Source organism: Phyllobates terribilis, unplaced genomic scaffold (assembly GCF_046119375.1).
Source record: "Phyllobates terribilis strain yellow unplaced genomic scaffold, ASM4611937v1 Scaffold_1__5_contigs__length_1240528914, whole genome shotgun sequence".
NCBI lineage: Eukaryota > Metazoa > Chordata > Amphibia > Anura > Dendrobatidae > Phyllobates > Phyllobates terribilis.
In genome coordinates, this window is record NW_027362761.1 from 703330084 (window position 1) to 703348077 (window position 17994).

General features: G+C 44.2%; 1 protein-coding gene across 1 annotated transcript in view; it reads left to right on the forward strand.

The window, feature by feature from the left end:
* CIB3 (calcium and integrin binding family member 3) overlaps window positions 1–17994 on the forward strand; it is a 243549-nt gene that overhangs the window by 143989 nt on the left and 81566 nt on the right. The window contains exon 4 of the mRNA XM_073685820.1: window positions 13320–13467. Within this exon, the coding sequence (XP_073541921.1) occupies window positions 13320–13467 (148 nt within the window). The remainder of the gene's footprint in view (window positions 1–13319; window positions 13468–17994) is intronic.

The following is a 17994-nucleotide window of genomic DNA, read 5'->3' on the forward strand; positions in this document are numbered from 1 at the left end:
ATCCAGATTGTCCCACGGCGATCGGATCATTGATAGAACAGTCACATCAGCAGTCACTGATGTGACTGATCTATCCAGCAGCCAGCGATACAATGTTAACAGTGAGAGCGAGCACCGGCTGATGCGAGTAGTCCCATCAACCGCTGCCTGTGACCCACGTTAAGCTTTTTACCGCGGGTCACAGTGACAGCTGCAGGATCACGCTGACATCTGACAGTGTGATCCCGCAGTGCTGTGACCGGCGGTAACTATGTTATCGCAGATCAAAGACCCTGTTTCCCGCACTGTCACACAGATGGCAGCCTGTGAAACTACTGATCTTCAGGTTCGTGCTCGGGTGCCCGAACACAAACCTTTTTTTGATGTTCAGGTTTAGTCGACGAACCTGAACATCAAAACATTTGCTCATTCTAGTACCAATGACCTTAAAAGATGTACGTGGGTAAGGAAACGAGGTTGGTAAGTACTACCAGCCATTATCTAATTTATTACTTCAATAGACAGTAGCTGATTAAAAATTTGTGGTGTGTAAAATTATGGGTACTTTGGCAGCCATGGGTCCCTTCAGAGCCTCAGATTTAGCCCAAACGGACTATATTATAATGCACCATTCCACCACACAGCACATATGATATTGCAATGGAACAAAATTAAAGGCTAAACTCTGTATATGATGAGGTCATTTGGTACAAAATATCAGTAAAATATACAGTTAGGTCCATATATATTTGGACAGAGACAACATTTTTCTAATTTTGGTTCTAGACATTACCACAATGAATTTTAAACAAAACAATTCAGATGCAGTTGAAGTTCAGACTTTCAGCTTTCATTTGAGGGTATCCACATTAAAATTGGATGAAGGGTTTAGGAGTAGAGATGAGCGGTGTTCGACTAGAACTGTTCGCCAATCTCAAATTCGAGCTGTTTTGGGCGGTGTTCGAGTTGTTCGACGAACCCGAACGATTTGCAAAAAATTCGGCTGTTCGAGGTTATGTTCGATAACTGTTCGGCACCAAAAGCGTGTCCTGCATGTCTGGCGCTATTTAGAGCACCAATCATGCAGGGATTGTCTGCCACTCACTGTAATGCCACAGCCATGGTGGTTGTGGCATTACACTGATTGCCCAAATCGATGGGAACAGTGCCAACAGTGAAACATGAAAAGCCGGCAATTCAGCAGCGGCATACACCTGTACCCGACAATTTAGAACCGAAAGAATAGAGCTTCACACATAGATTAGATAGATATAAACATGTCAGCCACATATATACGAAGTACAGTGAAAGTGCTGCTTACTGTACTTGTCATTTAGCGTAAAGGATTTATCAAAAAAAATAATAGTGTTTTCAGGCACCGTCTCTTTAAAAAAGCCAGCCGGCAATTCAGCAGCGGTACCCGACAATTTAGAATAGAAGGAATAGAGAATCACACATAGATTAGATAGATAGAAACATGTCAGTCACATATATAAGAAGTGCAGTGACAGTGTTGATTACTGTACTTGTCATTTAGTGTAAAGGATTTATTTAAAAAAATAATAGTGTTTTCATGCACTGTCTCTTTAAAAAAGCCGGCCGGCAATTCAGCAGCGGTACCCGACAATTTATAACAGACAGAATAGAGCATCATACATAGATTAGATAGATAGAAACATGTCAGCCACATATATACGAAGTACAGTGACAGTGTTGCTTACTGTACTTGTCATTTAGCGTAAAGGATTTATCAAAAAAAATAATAGTGTTTTCATGCACCGTCTCTTTAAAAAAGCCGGCCGGCAATTCAGCAGCGGTACCCGACAATTTATAACAGACAGAATAGAGCTTCACACATAGATTAGATAGATAGAAACATGTCAGTCACATATATATGAAGTACAGTGATAGTGTTGGTTACTGTACTTGTCATTTAGTATTAAAATAAAGGATTTATTATTAAAAAAATTGGCGTGGGGTTCCCCTTAATTTTAGGCTCTAGCGGAGGTTAAGCAGACGGCTGGGGCAGATGTTTGAAGCCTGGGAAGGGGGTAATACCCACGGAGCTTCCCAGGCTACTAATATCAGCCCCCAGCTGAATACATAGCCTTTACTAGCTATTAAAATGGGGGACCCCCCCAAAAAAATGACGTGGGGTCCCCCCTAATTTAATAGCTAGCAAAGGCTAGGCAGACAGCTGGGGGCTGATATTAATAGCCCAGGAAGGGAGCCATGAATATTGGCCCCCTCCCAGGCTAGAAACACCAGCCGTCAGCCGCCCCAGAAATGGCGCATTCATAGGATGCGCCAATTCTGGCACTTAGCCTCGCTCTTCCACGCTGCCCTGGTGCGGTGGCAGGGGGTAATAGGGTTGGGGTTGATGTCAGCTTATAATGCCAGCTGACATCAAGCCCAGGTTAGTAATGGAGAGGCGTCTATAAGACACCCCCATTACTAACCCCATAGTCAAAGTTAAAAAAAACACAAACACCCAGTATAAAGTCCTTTAATTGAAATAAAGACACAATCCTTTATTGTTCTAAATTAAACCATACTTACCGTCACGCCCATTCCAGCTGAAGCCAACGATCTCCTGCAATAAAAGAAAAATAATAAAGCAACCTCATCCTTACCTTTCCATGGTTCCCACGACAGCTTCAGCTCTGCTACATCGAGATGACAGGCTGGACCGCAGCAGAACGCTGCCATCCAGCCTCTCATCCCGCAGACACTGAGAAGCGCAGGCTTGCTTGCGCTGCTCAGCGTCTCTCTGTGACGACATCCAGATGAGCCGAGTTCATGTCCAATGAACTCGGCTCACCTCATGCACGTCACTGACAGCGTGGGAAAATTCTCAAGCTGAAGCGGTGAGTGCAAGAGAATTCTCCCACGCTGTCAGTGACGTGCATAAGGTAAGCTCATGTCCAATGAACTCAGCTCACCTCCTGCACGTCACTGACAGCGTGGGAGAATTCTCCTGCACTCAGCGCTTCAGCGTGAGAATTCTCCCGCTGAAGCGCTGAGTGCAGGAGAATTTTCCCACGCTGTCAGTGACGTGCATAAGGTGAGCTCATGTCCAATGAACTCAGCTCACCTCCTGCACGTCACTGACAGCGTGGGAGAATTCTCCTGCACTCAGCGCTTCAGTGTGAGAATTCTCCCACGCTGAAGCGCTGAGTGCAGGAGAATTTTCCCACGCTGTCAGTGACGTGCATGAGGTGAGCCGAGTTCATTGGACATTAACTCGGCTCATCTGGATGCCCTCACAGAGAGACACTGTGGAGCGCAAGCAAGCCTGCGCTTCTCAGTGTCTGCGGGATGACAGGCTGGATGGCAGCGTTCTGCTGCGGTCCAGCCTGTCATCTCGATGTAGCAGAGCTGAAGCTGTCATGGGAACCATGGAAAGGTAAGGATGATGTTGCTTTATTATTTTTCTTTTATTTCAGGAGATCGTTGGCTTCAGCTGGAATGGGCGTGATGGTAAGTATGGTTTAATTTAGAACAATAAAGAATTGTGTGTTTATTTCAATTAAAGGACTTTTTTCTGGGTGTTGTGTTTTTTTTAAATACTTTACTAGAAATTCATGGTGGTCATGTCTAATATTGGCGTGACCCCATGAATTTCGGGCTTAGGGCCAGCTGATAATGCCAAGCTGGCCCTAACCCCTTTATTACCCAGTGAGCCACCGCATCAGGGCCCTGGATGAGTTGGGTACAGCGCCAGAAGATGGCGCTTCTATGAACGCGCCATTTTCCGGGGTGGCTGCGGACTGCAATTTGCAGCGGGGGTGGCCCAGAAAGCTTGGGCCTCCCTGCGCTGCGGATTCCAGCCCCCAGCTGCCTAGTTGTACCTGGCTGGACACAAAAACAGGGCGAAGCCCCACGTCAATTTTCTTTAAATTATTTCATGAAATAATTAAGAAAAAAAGGGCTTCCCTATATTGTTGTGTCCGGCCAGGTACAAATAGGCAGCTGGTGGTTGGGGGCAGCCCGTTCCTGCCTGCTGTACCTGGCTGGACACAAATATAGTGCGAAGCCCCACGTCAATTTTTTTAAAATTATTTCATGAATTTCCTGAAATAATTTAAAAAAATTGAAGTGGGGCTTCGCACTATATTTGTGTCCAGCCAGGTACAGCAGGCAGGAACGGGCTGCCCCCATCCACCAGCTGCCTATTTGTACCTGGCCGGACACAACAATATAGGGAAGCCCTTTTTTTCTTAATTATTTCATGAATTTCATGAAATAATTAAAAAAAAAGTACGTGGGGCTTCGCCCTATTTTTGTGTCCAGCCAGGTACAACTAGGCAGCTGGGGGCTGGAATCTGCAGCGCAGGGAGGCCCAAGCTTTCTGGGGCCCCCCCCGCTACAAATTGCAGTCCGCAGCCACCCCGGAAAATGGCGCGTTCATAGAAGCGCCATCTTCTGGCGCTGTACCCAACTCATCCAGGGCCCTGGTGCGGTGGCTCACTGGGTAATAAAGGGGTTAGGGCCAGCTTGGTATTATCAGCTGGCCCCAAGCCCAAAATTCATGGGGTCACGCCAGTATTAGACATGACCGCCATGAATTTCTAGTAAAGTATTTAAAAAAAACACAACACCCAGAATAAAGTCCTTTAATTGAAATAAAGACACAATTCTTTATTGTTCTAAATTAAACCATACTTACCATCACACCCATTCCAGCTGAAGCCAACGATCTCCTGCAATAAAAGAAAAATAATAAACCAACCTCATCCTTACCTTTCCATGGTTCCCACGACAGCTTCAGCTCTGCTACATCGAGATGACTGGCTGGACCGCAGCAGAACGCTGCCATCCAGTCTGTCATCCCGCAGACACTGAGAAGCGCAGGCATGCTTGCGCTCCTCACTGTCTCGCTGTGACGGCATCCAGATGAGCCGAGTTCATGTCCAATGAACTCGGCTCACCTCATGCACGTCACTGACAGCGTGGGAAAATTCTCACGCTGAAGTGCTGAGTGCAGGAGAATTCTCCCACGCTGTCAGTGATGTGCATGAGGTGAACTCATGTCCAATGAACTCAGCTCACCTCCTGCACGTCACTGACAGCGTGGGAAAATTCTCCTGCAATCAGCGCTTCAGCGTGAGAATTTTCCCACGCTGTCAGTGACGTGCATGAGGTGAGCCGAGTTCATTGGACATGAACTCGGCTCATCTGGATGTCGTCACAGAGAGACGCTGAGCAGCGCAAGCAAGCCTGCGCTTCTCAGTGTCTGCGGGATGACAGGCTGGATGGCAGCGTTCTGCTGCGGTCCAGCCTGTCATCTCGATGTAGCAGAGCTGAAGCTGTCGTGGGAACCATGGAAAGGTAAGGATGAGGTTGCTTTATTATTTTTCTTTTATTGCAGGAGATCGTTGGCTTCAGCTGGAATGGGCGTGATGGTAAGTATGGTTTAATTTAGAACAATAAAGGATTGTGTCTTTATTTCAATTAAAGGACTTTATTCTGGGTGTTTGTGTTTTTTTTAACTTTGACTATGGGGTTAGTAATGGGGGTGTCTTATAGACGCCTCTCCATTACTAACCTGGGCTTGATGTCAGCTGGCATTATAAGCTGACATCAACCCCAACCCTATTACCCCCTGCCACCGCACCAGGGCAGCGTGGAAGAGCGAGGCTAAGTGCCAGAATTGGCGCATCCTATGAATGCGCCATTTCTGGGGCGGCTGACGGCTGGTGTTTCTAGCCTGGGAGGGGGCCAATATTCATGGCTCCCTTCCTGGGCTATTAATATCAGCCCCCAGCTGTCTGCCTAGCCTTTGCTAGCTATTAAATTAGGGGGGACCCCACGTCATTTTTTTTGGGGGGTCCCCCATTTTAATAGCTAGTAAAGGCTATGTATTCAGCTGGGGGCTGATATTAGTAGCCTGGGAAGCTCCGTGGGTATTACCCCCTTCCCAAGCTTCAAACATCTGCCCCAGCCGTCTGCTTAACCTCCGCTAGAGCCTAAAATTAAGGGGAACCCCACGCCAATTTTTTTAATAATAAATCCTTTATTTTAATACTAAATGACAAGTACAGTAACCAACACTATCACTGTACTTCATATATATGTGACTGACATGTTTCTATCTATCTAATCTATGTGTGATGCTCTATCTTTCTGTTCTAAATTGTCGGGTACCGCTGCTGAATTGCCGGCCGGCTTTTTTAAAGAGACAGTGCATGAAAACACTATTATTTTTTTAAATAAATCCTTTACACTAAATGACAAGTACAGTAAGCAACACTATCACTGTACTTATTATATATGTGACTGACATGTTTCTATCTATCTAATCTATGTGTGAAGCTCTATTCTTTCTGTTCTAAATTGTCGGGTACAGATGCTGAATTGCCAGCCGGCTTTTTTAAAGAGACGGTGCATGAAAACACTATTATTTTTTTTGATAAATCCTTTACACTAAATGACAAGTACAGTAAGCAACACTGTCACTGTGCTTCTTATATGTGTGACTGACATGTTTCTATCTATCTAATCTATGTGTGATGCTCTATTCCTTCTTGTCTAAATTGTCGGGTACCGGTGTATGCCGCTGCTGAATTTGCCAGCCGGCTTTTTTAAAGAGAGTGTCTTCTGAGCAGTTTGTCAGCTTTTGGACACCTTTGCAGGTGTTTTCTATGTGTTTCTATGTGTTTTTGTTTGCCTGCCATTGGTTTTAACGGTGTTCGACGGTGTTCTAAGGTGTTCGACGAACAGTTCGACGAACAGTTCCTCGAACATCCCGGTGTTCGACGAACCGAACCGAACCCGAACACTACGGGGGTGGCTCAACACTATTTAGGAGTTTCAGCTCCTTAACATGTGCCACCCTGTTTTTAAAGGGACCAAAAGTAATTGGACAGATTAAATAATTGTAAATAAAATGTTCATTTCTAGTACTTGGTTGAAAACCCTTTGTTGGCAATGACTGCCTGAAGTCTTGAACTCATGGACATCACCAGACGCTGTGTTTCCTCCTTTTTGATGCTCTGCCAGGCCTTCACTGCGGTGGTTTTCAGTTACTGTTTGTTTGTAGGCCTTTCTGTCTGAAGTTTAGTCTTTAACAAGTGAAATGCATGCTCAATTGGGTTGAGATCAGGTGACTGACTTGGCCATTCAAGAATATTCCACTTCTTTGCTTTAATAAACTCCTGGGTTGCTTTGGCTTTATGTTTTGGGTCATTGTCCATCTGTAGTATGAAATGACAACCAATCAGTTTGGCTGCATTTGGCTGGATCTGAGCACACAGTATGGCTCTGAATACATCAGAATTCATTCGGCTGCTTCTGTCCTGTGTCACATCATCAATAAACACTAGTGACCCAGTGCCACTGGCAGCCATGCATGCCCAAGCCATCACACTGCCTCCGCCGTGTTTTACAGATGATGTGGTATGCTTTCGATCATGAGCTGTACCACGCCTTCGCCATACTTTTCTCTTTCCATCATTCTGGTAGAGGTTGATCTTGGTTTCATCTGTCCAAAGAATGTTCTTCCAGAACTGTGCTGGCTTTTTTAGATGTTTTTTAGCAAAGTCCAGTCTAGCCTTTTTATTCTTGATGCTTATGAGTGGCTTGCACGGTGCTGTGAACCCTCTGTATTTACTTTCATGCAGTCATCTCTTTATGGTAGATTTGGATATTGATACGCCTACCTCCTGGAGAGTGTTGTTCACTTGGTTGCCTGTTGTGAAGGGGTTTCTCTTCACCATGGATATTATTCTGCGATCATCCACCACTGTTGTCTTCCGTGGGCGCCCAGGTCTTTTTGCATTGATTGTTAGAACCCTCCTGTTAGTTTTTTCTATCTTGTGTTTTGCGGTCACGTGACCATCTGCCTATATATTCCAGCTCCACCCTTCTGGCTTTGCTGGACTTCAGTGTTGTTTGACTGTTTTGCTAGCCTGGTGCCTCGGTGCCTATCTCTATCAGTTCTTGGTCCTCTGGGACCTCTAGTACTTTTTTGTCAGTTTGTCTTTTGTGTTCTACAACAACTTCTGTTTAGGAGGTGTCCCATTTTTGTCCCAGTCCTTAGTTCTTTTAGGGACCCCTCCCTTAATTCTATAAGTCTTCGTTCAGACTAGCTGAGGACTAAGGCGGGTCTGTTCACTAGGAACAGGCAGCCCGCTACATCGTAGGGATTCAGCTTAGTCTTACTGTAGGAACAGCTTTCCCCTATCTTTCCTTAGTTCATGTTGCAGATCATAACAGTAAGTCCTGCCCAAAAAATTTAAAGGAAAGAAATTCGGGGATCAGTATGGTTTCCGTCCAGGATTTGGCTCAACGCTTGCAGGGATTGTCTCTGGAGGTGGCCGAGCTCCAGCAACACGTGAGTAGCTGTTCTGAAGTGCATTTTGTCGAACCCAAGGTAGGACTGCCTGATGTTTTTTATGGTAAACAGTAAGTTTTTTTTTCCTTTAAAAATGCTTGTTTGTTATATTTTCGTTTGAGACCAAGATCCTCTGTGAATGAATCAGAGCGCATTGGTTTTATTATGTCACTTTTGCGCAAAGAACCACAGGGGTGGGCCTTTTTTCTCCAACCTAATGATCCGTGTTTGGGGTCTGTTGAAGAATTTTTTTCTGCTATGGGGCTATTATATGACGATCCTGATCGAATCTCATCTGCTGAATCAAAACTTAGACGTTTGAATCAGGGGTCAGATGATGTTGAAAATTATTGCACACACTTCAGGAGATGGGCCTCAGAAGTTAAATGGAATGATTCTGCGCTGAGATGTTTATTTCTTGCTGGTCTGAGGGAAAGGGTTAAGGATTTGCTAATTGCATTCCCAGCACCTGAGACACTGCAGGAAGCTATGCAGTTAGCTGTTCGTGTGGACAGGAGACTGAGGTCCAGGGTGAATGATGTAAAAACTCCTGTAACGTCAGGTCCTAGTTCCCAGAAAATCTGCTCTGACAGCGGAGAACCTATGGAGGTGGGGGCAATGTCACTCCGCTCTCAGGAAAGAGACCGGAGATTCGCCGAAGGTTTGTGTCTTTATTGTGGTAAAGCTGACCATTTGATTAAGTATTGTGAGTGTCGTTTAAGAAAAGAAAAAAAAAAAGGTCAGTTACGCCCGTATAGCTTGTTTACGCTCTGCAGGAGTATTTCTTTCTGGGAGTACTACTCTGCAGGGAGATTTGATCGAATTTCAGGTATTTGTGGATTGTGGTTCAACACTTAATGTGATTGATAAAGGGTTTTTGGAAAACCTTAAATTGAAATCCAAACCTTTGTCATCACCTATTTCTGTGGTTGCAATTGATAACACTCCTTTGAAATGTATTACTCACAAGACTGCTGCATTTTCCCTCACTATCAATGGAGTTCACCAAGAAATTTTGGACTTGGTTGCTTAGGATAATTTGCCCTCTCCAGTTGTTCTAGGATTGCCTTGATTAAAACTGCACAATCCTTTATTGGACTGGTCTACTAATGTGATTAAGTCTTGGGGTCCGAAGTGCTATGATAAATGTTGTAATGGTCGCATTGCGGCTGTGGAAAATGGGGAATTACCGGTACCTATTCAAGATTTTTGGAGGGTTTTTTCGGAGGAGGAATCGCAAGTTTTAACTCCTCATAGGGATTATGATTGCGCCATTGAGTTTGTTCCGGGTGCTACTCTTCCCAAAAGTCGCTTGTTTAATCTGACTATCCCTGAAAGAAAGGCTTTGGAGGAGTACATAGAGACTAGCCTGGCTGCTGGTCACATTAGACCTTCTAAGTCGCCTGTGGCAGTTGGATTCTTCTTTGTTAAAAAAAAGGACGGTGGTTTACATCCATGTCTGGATTTTCATGAAATTAATAAGATTACCGTACGCAATTCCTACCCATTGCCGTTAATTCCTGACTTGTTCAAAAAGTTAGTGGGAGCCAAGTGGTTCTCCAAAATTGATCTCCGGGGGGCATACAATTTGTTACGAGTGAAGAAGGGTGATGAATGGAAAATTGCTTTTAACACTCCGGTAGGTCATTTTGAGAATCTGGTGATGCCTTTTGGTCCTACCAACGCACCTGCATTTTTTCAGAACCTTATTAATGACATCCTGAGACCTTTGATTGGTAAGAATGTGGTTGTGTATTTGGATGACATTTTGATTTATTCGCCATATCTGGAGTCCCATTGGCAGAGTGTACGTGAAGTTTTGCAGTTATTGAGTGATAATTCACTCTTTGCTAAGCTGGAGAAATGTGAGTTCGCTGTGCAGAAAATTAGTTTTTTGGGCTACATTGTCTCCAGCGATGGCTTTGAGATGGACCCTGTGAAGGTTCAGTCTGTGCAGGAATTGCCTAGGCCTATTGGTTTGAAATCTATACAGAGATTTTTGGGTTTTGCCAATTATTACAGGAAATTCATTAAGAATTTTTCTGTAATTGTTAAACCTCTAACCGATCTCATCAGGAAAGGTGCGAATACGGCCCAGCAGTGGACTGCTGAGGCCATTGAAGCGTTTGAGTATCTCAAAGAGAGGTTCAGTTCTACCCTTATCCTTATGCAGCCTGATGAGACCAAGCCGTTTTTGGTCGAGGTCGATGATTCATCGGTGGGGGTCGGAGCAGTTTTGTCTCAGGAGAACAAGGGTGGAGTACATCCTTGTGCCTTCTTTTCGAGGAAATTTTTGGAAACCGAACTCAATTATGATGTTGGAAATCGGGAGTTGCTGGCTATTAAACTTGCGTTTGAACATTGGCGTCATTTTTTGGAAGGCGCTAGATTTCCTATTCAGGTTTTCACAGATCATAAGAATCTGATCTATCTGGATGCTGCCAAGCGCTTGAATGCCCGTCAAGCTAGGTGGGCACTTTTTTTTTCTTGGTTTCATTTTTCTGTTACCTATATCCCTGGTACCAAGAATGTTAAAGCCGATGCTTTATCTCGCAGCTTCTCTCCTACGGTCGGTACCGAGGAGGAGGAGAGCATTTTACAGAAAGGAGTTGTGGTGGCGGCTTTGGACTCCGTTTTGGAGAATGGGATTCTGAAAGCTCAAGATGATGCTCCATCTAACACTCCCCATGGGAGGTTGATTGTGCCTAGAGCCTTTAGGAGAGATTTGTTTGTGGAGTGTCATGAGTCTCGGTTGGCAGGTCATCCAGGAATTTCGGAAACTAAGAGACTTATCAGTCGCAGTTTTTGGTGGCCTGGATGGCAGAAGGAAGTCATCAGGTGGGTGCGTCAGTGTACTGTGTGTGCTAGGTCAAAGGCTTCACATACTCCTGCTGCGGGGTTGCTTTGCCCTCTGGAAGTTCCTAGTGCTCCTTGGACACATCTCACAATGGATTTTATTACTGATCTTCCTGTGTCCGAGGGTTTTACTGTCATCTGGGTGGTCGTGGACCGTTTTAGTAAGATGTGTCACTTGGTTCCATTCATTAAGTTGCCCTGCGCCAAGATACTCGCTAAGGCGTTTGTTAAGGAGATTGTCAAACTCCATGGCGTTCCCACAGATATTGTTTCTGATAGAGGACCTCAGTTTGTGGCTCGCTTTTGGCGTGCTTTTTCTAACAGGTTGGGAGTCCATTTGTCATTTTCGTCTGGTTATCATCCTCAGTCTAATGGACAGACTGAAAGAAAGAACCAGGATGTTGAACAGTTTTTGCGTTGTTTTGTGGCAGACAATCAAGAGGTGTGGTCTGAGTTTCTGCCTCTCGCAGAATTTGCTCTTAACAATCATACATCCTCCTCTGCTGGGTGTTCTTCTTTTTTTTGTACTGGGAGACATCCGTCTTTTGGTTCATTCTCCAAATTAGGGTCGGCGGTGCCGGAGGAGGAGAATTTTTCCGGTGATTTGGAGAGAGTTTGGACTAATGTACGTTGCAACCTTCAAGAGGCTAACAAGAAGTCCAAGAAGTATTTTGACAGGAAACGTAAAGAGGTTTTGTTTACTGTGGGTGACATGGTTTGGTTGTCCTCGAAGAACCTACGGTTGAGGATTCCCTCTAAAAAAGTGGGTCCTAAGTTTGTGGGTCCATTTAAAGTGCTTCAGGTTGTTAACCCGTCTGCTGTTAGGTTGGATGTCCCTACTTCCTGGAAGATTAATCCTGTGTTTCATGTTTCCTTGTTGAAAAAGGCTGACGTATCTGATAGGGACGCCACTGTCACAGTTCCTCCTGTGGTGGAAGACGGCGAATTTGAGATTTCGCGTATCTTGAATTCTAGATGGCATAGAGGGAGATTACAGTATCTTGTCTCCTGGAAGGGTTTCGGTCCCGAAGACAGCTCCTGGGTAAGGACGGATGATGTCTCTGCTCCTAGGCTTGTTAAAGCTTTCCACAGGAGGTTTCCGGATAGGCCTGGGCCTGGAGGATCCGGAGGATCCTCATAAAAGAGGGCGTACTGTTAGAACCCTCCTGTTAGTTTTTTCTATCTTGTGTTTTGCGGTCACGTGACCATCTGCCTATATATTCCAGCTCCACCCTTCTGGCTTTGCTGGACTTCAGTGTTGTTTGACTGTTTTGCTAGCCTGGTGCTTCGGTGCCTATCTCTGTCAGTTCTTGGTCCTCTGGACCTCTAGTACTTTTTTGTCAGTTTGTCTTTTGTGTTCTACAACAACTTCTGTTGAGGAGGTGTCCCATTTTTGTACCAGTCCTTAGTTCTTTTAGGGACCCCTCCCTTAACTCTATAAGTCTTCATTCAGACTAGCCGAGGACGAAGGCGGGTCTGTTCACTAGGAACAGGCAGCCTGCTACATTGTAGGGATTCAGCTTAGTCTTACTCTAGGGACAGCTTTCCCCTATCTTTCCTTAGTACATGTTGCAGATCATAACATTGATGAGTTCACCAGTGCTTTCTTTCTTTCTCAGGACGTACCAAACTGTAGATTTTGCCACTCCTAATATTGTAGCAGTTTCTCGGATGGGTTTTTTCTGTTTTTGCAGCTTAAGGATGGCTTGTTTCACCTGCATGGAGAGCTCCTTTGACCGCATGTTTACTTCACACCAAAACCTTCCAAATGCAAGAACCACACCTCAAATCAACTCCCGGCCTTTTATCTGCTTAATTGAGAATGACATAACGAAGGGATTGTCCACACCTGTCCATGAAATAGCCTTGGAGTCAATTGTCCAATTACTTTTGGTCCCTTTAAAAACAGGGTGGCACATGTTAAGGAGCGGAAACTCCTAAACCCTTCATCCAATTTTAATGTAGATACCTTCAAATGAAAGCTGAAAGTCTGAACTTCAACTGCATCTGAATTGTTTTGTTTAAAATTCATTGTGGTAATGTCTAGAACCAAAATTAGAAAAATGTTGTCTCTGTACAAATATATATGGACCTAACTGTAGCTTAGTATTACTGAATTTGCTAAGACAACTAATTAAATGTATTTCAGGATAATCCCTTCCGACAAAGAATAGCTGAAGTGTTCTCTGAGGATGGGGATGGAAATATGACTTTGGATGATTTTTTGGACATGTTTTCCGTGCTCAGTGAAATGGCTCCACGTGACCTTAAAGCTTACTATGCATTTAAAATATACGGTAAGTCAATTATTCATATTGTGACACTACAATTCTGTGTCTCCATTTATTATTTTGGTTTTTATTTTGTTTAGTATATTATCCTTTTAATTCTGTGATTTATATGAGACAGAAAGAACACATTGGCTCCTATTTATTAATAGTGGCACAGAATTTATTTTTTTATTCAAAGTGCACTGTAAGTAGCCATAAAGCCATGCTTCTTTTAAGGTACACTTTAAGTGAAGATTCAAAAATCTAAGGCTGTTCTCACACACATTTTTTCCTGTACATTTGAAAATAGTTTGCCAAGAATGCTCCCATTGCCTACATTGAAGGCGCCCATAACTTCCAATTATAACAAGCTTATTTCAAAACCGCGAATCTTTTGAAATTTGGATTTGCTAGCTTTGACATAATATTAAAAAAAAAATTAGATGTGAATTGCAAGTATTGTAAAGCCCACAACTGCGCTGAAAAGGCATATATACAGTAACACTTCCAGGTCTCTTCACAATCACATCTTAGTAAAGTGATTTTCCCTTGTCCTCTCCTATTCCACTTATTACTTCCTTCAACGATCAGACAAATGTATTTTTAAAGCACAATGACTTATGATCTCTATTCAGGCCATGGGTAAAAGAAAGGTAGATAGTGTATCCAGCAACCTCTTTGTAAATGTAAAAATGGTCCAAAATTTAGCCCTTTTTGCGAGCAGATTATTGTCGCGCTGGTGTTTATACTTAAAAGATTTTGACAAGCGGTGTTGCAAAAATATTCCCATTTTAGGGAATAGCAAAATGTTTGCATACCTCCCAACTTTGGAAGAAGAGAAAGAGCGACACATCATGCGGCGCGAATAGCACGCCGCGGCAAAATTTGCCCATGCCACTGGCCGCAACGCAATCCACACCCATTTACCATTTCTTTCTACCAGGGTTGGTTCCAGGTTTAAACGGGCACCGGGCTAAAGAGTCTCAGTGGGCCCCTTTAACACATACCACGATTCATGATGCATAGATACGGCAGAGAAATATAGGTTATAGTACAATGCCAAAGATTTCACTTCTTACATTACATGAGTGATATCTATTGTAAATTCTACAATAGCTCAGAAACCGACGAATCCTCTCAGCGTACAGTGCAGAACGGGCAGTATAGTCCTCCATACAGTATTATGGGCACCACCTAGTCCTCCATGAGCCCCTTATAATACTCCATACAGAATAATGGGCCCCATATAATGCTCCATACAGAATAAAGAGCCCCATATAATGCTGCATACAGAATAATGAGCCCCATATATTACTCCTTACAGAATATTGGACCCCATATAATGCTGCATACAGAATAATGAGCCCCATGTAATGCTCCATACAGAATAATGGACCCCATATAATGCGCCATACAGAATATTGGACCCCATATATTGCTCGATAGATAATAATGGAACCCATATAATGCACCATACAGAATAATGGGCCCCATATAATGCTCAATGCAGAATGGGCCCCATATATTGCTCCATACAGAAAAATGAACCCCATATAATGCTCCATACCGAATAATGGGCCCCATATAATGCTCCATACAGAATAGTGGGTCCCATATAATGCGCCATACAGAATAGTGGACCCCATATAATGCTCCATACATAATAATGGGCCCCATATAATGCTCCATACAGTACGGGCCCCATATAATGATCTATTCAGTTTTGGCCCCATATATTGCTCCATTTAGTACAGGCTCCATATATTGCTCCATACAGTATGGGCCCCATATATTGCTCCATTCAGTATGGGCCCCATATATAGCTCCATTCAGTATGGGCCCCATATATTGCTCCATTCAGTATGGGCCCCATATATAGCCACATACAGTATGGGCCCCATATATAGCTCCATACAGTATGGGTCCTATATATAGCCACACATAGTATGGGCCCCATATTTAGCCAAATACAGTATGGGTGCCATATATAGCAACATACAGTATGGGCCCCATATATAGCCACATACAGTATGGGCCCCATATTTAGCCAAATACAGTATGGGCACCATATATAGCAACATACAGTATGGGCCCCATATATAGCCACATACAGTATGGGCCCCATGTATATAAAAAAAAAATTAAAAAAATCAAATACTCACCTCTCCTCGCTGGTGGCAGGTCAGAACTCCTCAGCGTCTTCCCGCACTCTGCACTGTCAGAGCAGAGGGAGCAGTGTACAGTAGTGACGTCAGTGCGTCCTCTTCCCTGACATGTCACAGAGTCTGGAGATGCTGGGGAGAGGTAAGTTACTGTACTATGGTTGCGTCTAGATCGGAGTTGATTTTCTGTGGTCCTCACTTTAGCCATTCCACTCTAGACGGTTCACTGCTGAGCTGTCTAGATTGGAGTTGATCTTGAAAGCCCCGCAACAAGCAACATGCCCCCCTTCCATGTGCAAGCCCCCAAAAATGCCCCACTTCCCTGTGAAAGTCCCCAAACATGCCCCCCTTTCCTGTGAAAGTCCCCAACATAACCCCCTTTCCTGTGCAAGCCCACAACAAGCAGTCCCATGCATGCAGCTTCAGAACGACATGCAACCCCAAGTAGTCACATGATGTACTTTTTACGTATGCCCCCAAAATACAATCTTAGACACTTACACTTAGTTCTATATGTAAACAAAATTAAAAGCCATAATTTCCATCTGCACACAACTCCAGTATTCTGTACCTCAGTCCACTCAGGGTCGTGTGTACTCAGCCTCATCACCGGCAGCCGCAGCACAACGCTGCGCTCTGGTATCAGATCTGACCTGGACTGAGGATTCCCCGCCCCATCCAGTGACGTCATTCCCTCAAAAAATCAACTCTGGTCTAGACGCTACCAAGTTACTATGGCAAGTGCCATGGGGCCTGAGGAAGCGGAAGGGCCCGCTCGCGGGCAATGGCACCGGACTCTTCCGACTCACAGGGCCCATAGCGTGCCGGGGTCCCCGACGGCGAGTAGGCCCTCTGCTTCCTCAGGGCCCCGGAACTTGCCAAGAGAACAGCTGTGCCATGATGGGACACGGGACTTAGCCCTCAAATTGGGACAGTCCCGCCAAATACAGGACGGCTGGAAGCTATGGATTTGTTGCTAGGAAAATTAAGAAGCAGTAGTTTTTTAACAAGTTATCCAAAAATTATTTCTTTTCTGGGATCAGGAAAAGATTTGCTGTTTAGAAAATGAAGAAGTAATGGCTTTTTAAGAAACCATACAAAAATTATACCTTTTTTAGCAGAACACAATGGACAGACAGGAGATGTGTGGCTGTCTATCGGCAGTGGTATCAACTGATCAGTATATAATATGATGAGATGGGCAAGAATATATCCGGCAGTATAGAGCCAGGATCAGTCAGGCAGGAAATGTTTGGTTGTACTGTATATCAGCAGTAACAGCGGCAGCATATGTACAATAGAGACAGCCAAGGAGATATCAGGCTGTGTAGGGCCAGCAATAGCAGTCTTGGCAACAGTAGCAGCATAGTATAGATGAAGAACACAATGGACAGGCAGGAGATGCCCAGTTGTGTGAGGGCATAGACCCTGATGGCAGCAGAACAGTATATAATACAATAGACAAGCAGGTTGATTCTACAGCCTATCTAAACATTAGCATCAGATGTAGATTCATTAAAGAAGTGCTTCCATCAAAATTTTTATCCTCTTAATATATTGCAATCATCATATTATAAGGCACTGTGTACTTACAATTGCTCATTTTGCTCTTCTACCCAGTTAATTCTTCTGTTTTCCATTAGGACTATGAAATCACGTGATTATAAACTGATTAGTAGTGGAAAAACAGGCATTCCTCACATGTATTAAAGCTGTCAAACAGTCGCAAATCATGCACACGGAGCGACAAAAACTTAAAGCCCGAGCACGCTGAAGATAATAGGTGCTCGTCCGAGCATGCTCGTAAATCTCGAGCAACGAGCATGAAAAAGCCTAATTTGCCAAGGACTTATGGTCTGACCCAGTTTGCCATGGACTTAGGGGTTTTCCTAGCCTTCTCTGTCAGAGAAGTTGGTGTCACAAGGAGGTTTTTCCAGACATTGCCGACTGTCATGATGGCGTCAGGATCTCTAAGTTCTGGCACTCTTCCTTGTAATTTCACTAATGGCTGTAATCTACACAGCACTAGGGTGCAGACACAAAGACTTGAAGCTCCTAGACAGGTTACCAAGAGTTAAATCTCTGCTGGACTATGTTATTAATACTCCTTGGTCACATGCTGTGGGAGAACCAGTCATGTCTTCTCACCCCCTATATATGTGTGCAGGACTATACAGGTAGTGCCAGCTATAGCTGGTCTAAGCCTGGCCTGGAAAGGTGAAAAATAGATATTCAAGCATTTCTGGTGGTTGATCTTGTGATAGTTGTGGGTGGTTATTGATGAAAACCTTCTCCTTCCCCTTTGGTGTTTCATGTACTTCCTTTCCCTCATTGGCTACTTTCTCTTGTTCCCTAGTGTTTATTCCTGTGTGAGCTTCTGTTTTTCCCTGGC